At 35.8% G+C, this 6,655-nt stretch overlaps 1 protein-coding gene across 1 annotated transcript; it reads right to left on the bottom strand.

The window, feature by feature from the left end:
- Positions 1-867: 867 nt before the first annotated feature.
- On the bottom strand, positions 868-5,593 carry LOC123308724. The gene is made up of 2 exons (XM_044891514.1): positions 5,150-5,593; positions 868-1,715 (listed from the first exon to the last, which is right to left on the bottom strand). The coding sequence occupies exons 1-2, from the start codon at positions 5,591-5,593 to the stop codon at positions 1,332-1,334; spliced, it is 828 nt and encodes a 275-aa protein (XP_044747449.1). The 3' UTR covers positions 868-1,331.
- Between the last annotated feature and the right edge of the window lie 1,062 nt (positions 5,594-6,655).

The raw sequence follows: 6,655 nt of genomic DNA, 5'->3' as shown, positions 1-6,655 counted from the left end.
GCTTCATTTTTCCAGCCGATTTCTTCGCCGTCAACTCCTAGATTCGTTGTGGGTCGCAGTCTACTCTTCTGTAATAAGATTGCTTGGCTCTTTTGTCCATTGAGTTTGATTTTCCCCTTTATGCACCAGTCATTTGTTTCGTCAATCGTTTCTTGTAGAACTCGTTCTATTACTCCTGGGTTGCGGTGTCGAGTTGCTATGCCTGCAGCATATAACGTTAGCATGGTTCTTGGATTCTTCGGAATATCGTGAATGTATATGTTGTACAGAAGTGGCCCAAGCACTGGCCCTTGGGGTACTCCAGCCTCTAAATCTCTTGTTGTGGAGCATTCTCCTTCCACTTTCACGAAAAATCTTTTATTTTTGAGATAATTCCGGATCAACTTGCATATTTTGATCGAATATCCAGCACATCTCATCTTATAATCTTTAATATATTAATCCTTCATGCCATACTCTGTCGAATGCTCTAGCGACGTCTAGTAAAACAAGACCTGTGGCTTGTTTATTTTGGAATCCCTCTGTTATGTACTCTGTGAGCCTTAATAATTGTTGCTCTGTTGAATGCTCTCTTCTGAATCCGAACTGTCAGATTTTCGGTTTCCTCATTTAGCCTCGTGGCGATAATTCTTTCTACTACTGCAACGAATAACCTATATTCAACGTCCCCAATCTAGTTTAAACGCATAATTCATTTGTGCGTGTTTAGTGGAGGAGATTAAGTGGAAGGCATAGCTACCTTCATCTTTGTAGATGCATTTATTTTATTTTAATTTACAATTCTCCAGAAATATACATAATACATATATATTCAATATCCAGGGTCTGCCACCTAAAACTCACCAGGCCCATAACTTGGTTAATTTTGGAGACATTTTAGCGAGCGAAGCGTCAAATTGTATAAAGTATATCTTTATAAAGTCTTTTGAAACGATCGAGTTAAATTTTTTCAAGATAGAAAAATGACTGTCGATTGAAAATTTGTTTTTTGTATCACCTCAGAGCCAAGGCACTAATCCCACTGTTTGATATGTCAGATCAAAGTTATTAAAATTCCCTTCTGAAGGATAACATTTGTTTTAGTACAGGGTGTCCCAAAAAAAAGCCGGTCAGGAAAACTAATTTTCAATTGACTGAAAAAAATCGGACTTAATTGTTTCGAAAGATTCACATGAACAATTATCTCTAAAACTAGGGAGTTTTAGGTGGCAGACCCTGTGTATCTTCTCGAGAAGGTTTTACAAAGTATTTTCCAGGGTTGAATAGGAACATTGTTTGTGATTGGTCACCATTGGGCAGAATACTCAAAGTGTTTTTTTTCGAATAAAATTTTAGATGGGCTCTGTTTTCGGCTGCTCCTCCGTCGGTTGTTCAAAAGTATGTACCTCATTCAAGCTACTTTGTGACGTTGAAGGATGTGAATGTATCCAAGTCCCCTTTTTATTGCAGCCGTTCTCGCAGAAATCAGTTTCTTCCGTTAATTGGTTCAGTAACCCCCGTCTAATAATGTCACTCACCAAGGACTCAGCATAAATGGCTTGCGATGGCTCCATCCTCGCTAATTTACCAGATAGATTGATACCAACCGCTTCGAAATCGTTCAATGAACGGGCATTTGCCTTGAGGGCTGTGGTACACAGTCTCATGAAGTCTGCTTGAGGGTCCGAAACTTTTCTTTTTTTAGGACGAAATTTTGGATGGAATGTCACTGGCGTCTGTGGAAAAATGCATCGATAAATAGAAAAGTGCAGAAGCGCTAAAAAACTACGGTTACATGATATGACAAGTACCCAAATGAGACCTTCCAGGTCACAGTTAGAAAACGATCTTGTGCAGGAAAGGTTTATCTTGGGCTCCACTTTTCACTTTTTCGGTTACTGATGCCCACGATAATCTCGTTTTAGACAGACTCGTCTCGTCTTGTTTTCGAGACTCGTACGAGTGTCTCTCAGAGGTGTTTTATGCCCGTTTTCACCAACGATCCCTAAACAAGCCCCTATCTAAGTATTCCTTAGCATTAGGGAGTACCTAACTACCCTTAATATAAATTCGTTTTCACCGTACAAAGGTACACTTTGTTAAGGAATACTTATCTAGGGAATGGATAGGAGCTCGTAGCTACGAAATTTGGCTACGAGGGTACAGACGTAATGGTTCACCGAATCGCACGATTCTTTATGTGTTGCAAACAGATTTCCGTTTATTCCTGAAATATTCCAATGTCCTGTGCCCTATATTCATTGTTTCCCTGTAATAAATTAAAAAGAAATATATTTCGTATCAGATTTCAACAGTATTTCGATAACATGAGGATCTGTGCTCCTGGCATTGACCTGTCGTTGTAGTTTGACGTTAAAAATATTAATTTTTTTAAAGAAATTACGCAAGTATCTGGCTTTTAAATCCGAATAATCATGAAAAGAGAAAATACAAGTGAGCTTTTATAGAATACATAGTATTCCGCTCTACACCTACACTTCTACATAACACTGGATTAGGTGATCTATCTAAAAACAGAAAATGGAAGTTGATATCTTCGAAACATGATTCACATTCATTTCATAATAAAGTTCAGTACACACCAAATTCTATTACACAACTTTCAGTACCCTCCCCAAGACTATCAACAAAAAATTCTGATTTCTATATATTGTTCAATATTTTTTCCCAAGTATTCACTCAACTTCCTTTCTATAGGAAGAAATAGTCATCCAAATAAAATAGTTCCGTACTAGTTTTTTTATTAATACACATAAAGACAGAACCATAAATCCAATATTCCCTTTGCGTTGATGGTCATACAAATCATTCTATATGGTGTCACCGAACATCCTCCTCGAGGTATAAAGAATCGCCAAATTCCAACATGACTGCATTTTGTCATAAACTTTCATTGTATATGTTCAAAATTTTTTACACAATTTCAACACAACTACTTCTATTTATTCCTAAGAACAAGCTCTGATTTATCGTATTCGATCGATTTCTACTCTTGAAAGCTCTCAAATATTATTGTTCATTTGCTATAAATTGGTGTTTAGAAGTTATAATTGTGAAGGGGTTTTTAGTTCAATAACTTCCCAAACAACCGTGTCTCCAAATAAATACACAAATCTCAAACCAACCCTTCAAAATTTGATGATTGGAATTTCGAAGAGCGATCATTTCCACAAATTCACGACTTACATTTATCCCTTTCTCGAAAAAATTCTTTTTGCGTATCGTAGACATGTCAAAATCCGCTGTCACTTTATTAGGGATTCGATAGGGGATTGACTTTCGGGCATTTATAATTTAGGGTGTCCCCTAGCACTTAAGAGTTCCCTAAACGTTGGTGAAAACGAAATTGAAGCTAAGAGTCACTTAAATGGGCTTTGGTATTCCTTAAAATTTAGGGATCGTTGGTGAAAACGGGCATGAATATTTTGGATAATAAAGGAACAATTGGTTTCTACGCCAGAGAAAATTCTCGGGCAGAACCTATACATAAAAATACACGTTCGGAAATGTCTCCAATAAACAAAACTTTAAAACTATAAAATATAATGATTTAATCATCTACACAACATATACAATGTTCCCACTGAAGAAGATTTGATGAGACAATTGAAGATTTTTTGTTGAATTGATGTTTCTATTCCGTTAATGAGTATTTTAGTTATAAATTTGTAGATCATATATATATATATATATATATATATATATATATATATATATATATATATAGTGTTTTTTCCTACATGAATGAATAATTTTTGTTTTGTTTTTACCTTATCCTACATACATTATGTCTTACAGGATCAATACAAATTATCATTATTATTTATTATATTATCTCCGCCACTGATGATAATCAGTTAGTTTTTATGCCAGGATGATTCAGTTTATCAAATAATCTCCATATATTGAATTTCATTTGATCCGCCAAATTTCGACAAAGCTATACAGGGTGTTTAATAAGTCGTTGGCCATAGCCTAATGGTGAATGAAGGTCATCCAGGCCTTTAAGAAAACTTGTTTGTTTTGTATCCTAAGGTTATTAGCTTCGCAGATACGGGGTGATTCATTCATGAACATTGGCCTAAATTTGCGATAGCCATAACTCGAATGCAAGGTCCGATTTCGATCAAATTTTATGGGTTTGTTCACTTCAGAACGCTCTTTCAAACGGCTCATGAAATATCGATATTTTCAGGGCAGTACTCAGAATATCATGATTCGTCTTTCAAGCTCAAAAATCAATATTTTTCACATCCCTTACAGAAATTTCGTTATTGCCATGAAAAACTAAATAATTCATTCTAAGAAGTTCAATTTTCACTTTGCATGGCACACTTGTCACAAGTCATGTTTTTTCGAAATGCGGTCCTGTCATTATTCCTTCGGTGATAATATTTTTTGTTCTTTGCCTAGATTCTGAAAAACGGCACAATCTATTCCACTTTAAGCCACATCGATGAATAGGTGCATGATCAAATTACCTTTATTTGATGTATCACAATACTACATACTGTTACGGTTTGAGTTTTCCCAAAAGAATATTGTTTAGTTTAGTTTGTTCAATGAGTATTAAAACCTAGAAGAACTTTTTGTTAATTCATAAGAAATATATTCATCATAGATGCTGTGATAGAATGGCATGGAAACATAAAAAAAATAGAGAGTTGTGAGTCGCGAATTTTAGAAAAGTCAGTTGAGAATTAAATATTTTTCGATAAGTTGCGATTCCGTTGATTTGAATGACAAGTTTATGTACAAATTAAAATAAAGAGATTTAACGGATCGTAACAATGCCTTCCCACATTTGAAAAAATAAAGTAGGGAGGTGCGGGGCGTAGGGGGTGAGAAATATCAAATACAAAATAGAATACGATAAATTGCTTTTGAAATTAAAAATCGACGGGTGCCAGGATTTTCCTTAATAAAACTTCGTAGAAGAATTATTGACGAGTTAGGTTACTTTTTTGGCACACTGTATAACTAGAATAACTCAATGTTAAGCTTAAGACTTTCAAGGTCTGTTTCTGCTTCGATATCGATATTTTCAAGTGAATATTAAAGTGTGTTTGCCAAAAACCTGCCTCTCTTGGTATTTATTCAGTCACATGACACCATTTCCTTATGGAATTAATTAATAAATGCAACTCACTCGTCTTCTTTTTTCTTCAATTCTATCTTCTTCTTCTTCTTCTATTTCATCACTGTCCCCTTCTTTACCAACATCTGTCGAATCCAAGTTTAAAACGCTGACCGATGATTCTTCCTGGTCAGTTGTGAAGAGCAGGAGATCGTAGTACCACAACGAGGGCTTGTATACTTCTTCAGCTCCACGAGCACTTCGTTCACTGTCTTGGACCTTTTTCAGCTCCTTTCTGAAGGAACCGCGTAGACTCTGGATTTTTCTCATCACGAAATCTCTGTTCGCCTCTGGGAATCCCCGAGCCTTGCAAAAATCAATGAGGGTCCTGAATGCTTCGTTACGAAGATTTCTATTTTTATATTCCTCACTTCTGACCTTCCACAAGCACGGGTGTGATTTGTATAAATTTATGAGATCGGCAATTAACTCTACCGACCAAAGGCGAACATCCATTTCGAAACGGGATTCTTATAGTACTTCCCTCTCAACAGTATTGAAAACACTGAACTGGTGAACTGGGAATGCCACGATTGCGTGCATGAAAGAGCGCTCCAATTGGAACTCATACTAGTTGTTCCCTCGCTTGTAGCCCTTCTGCATCGGGCAGGAAAGCGCGCCAAAGTGGAAAACACATTTGTATTGATTATTCACTTTCAGTGACGGCTCGAGAATATTTTTCATGGGTAAGGACTAGCCATTAATAGAATTCGCACAAACCGTGCGATTTCTCACATATTCTGTTGTCAACAATATGCTACGTTGCCGGTTCAGTAGCGATATATTTTAATCGTTTTGTTTTGGTCTAAGATGAGTCGGGTTAATTCCATGAACTTTGGTTCTGGGTCTTCGATCCATTCTCGTCTGTTGTATTTAGATTTCATTGGTTTTTTTTTACAATCAATTCTTTTGAGAACTACCAAATTTTCATATTGAAAAGTTTTTCTTTAAAGCAGAGCATGATCAAATGCTATCAAATTAGGCACGAAATTTATTTAGTATACACAAGCCGAGGTATAACCTATGTGGCTCAAAACAAATTAAACAAAAGAGGAAACACAGAATGGAGGCAAAATGCAGAAAAAAAGCTGAAAATTCCTGAATATATATACTTCATTCAAATTTATTTTAGCAGTCGGTTAGCCATGAAATAATTTTCTCAAGTTTTTGTAACTAGAACGGATTAAGGTTGGCAGTCATGAAATGTCTTTAATGTCATAACGCCGTTGCCACAACTAATATCAATTTTTATTACGAAAATGCCGAGAGTGATTTAAAAAGAGACAGGGTTTCAGAAAGTGCTATTTTAGAATTCAGGTTCAGGTCCGCTCATTCAAATAGATATACCCTGATATTCTAAAATCCACAATACGTCAGACGGTAGCGAACATATTCAATGTAAGAGAATTTATATAATGTTTCATCTTAATCTAAATGACTTATATTTCAGCTGGATATTTCCACAATCAGAAATATTGTGAATGAAGAGGATGACAAAGAATTTTCTTCTATCGGGAG

Source organism: Coccinella septempunctata, chromosome 2 (genome assembly GCF_907165205.1).
Source record: "Coccinella septempunctata chromosome 2, icCocSept1.1, whole genome shotgun sequence".
Classification (NCBI taxonomy): Eukaryota; Metazoa; Arthropoda; class Insecta; order Coleoptera; family Coccinellidae; genus Coccinella; species Coccinella septempunctata.
The sequence above is the reverse complement of the archived record's forward strand: the minus strand, read 5'-3'. Positions and strand labels throughout refer to the sequence as shown.

Coding starts and splice junctions, on each gene's coding strand:
- LOC123308724 (XM_044891514.1), bottom strand. CDS start 5,593: ATGGATGTTCGCCTTTGGTCGGTAGAGTTAATTGCCGATCTCATAAAT. Junction 1,716..5,149: donor TTGAAGAAAAAAGAAGACGA/GTGAGTTGCATT, acceptor ATTTTTCCACAG/ACGCCAGTGACATTCCATCC.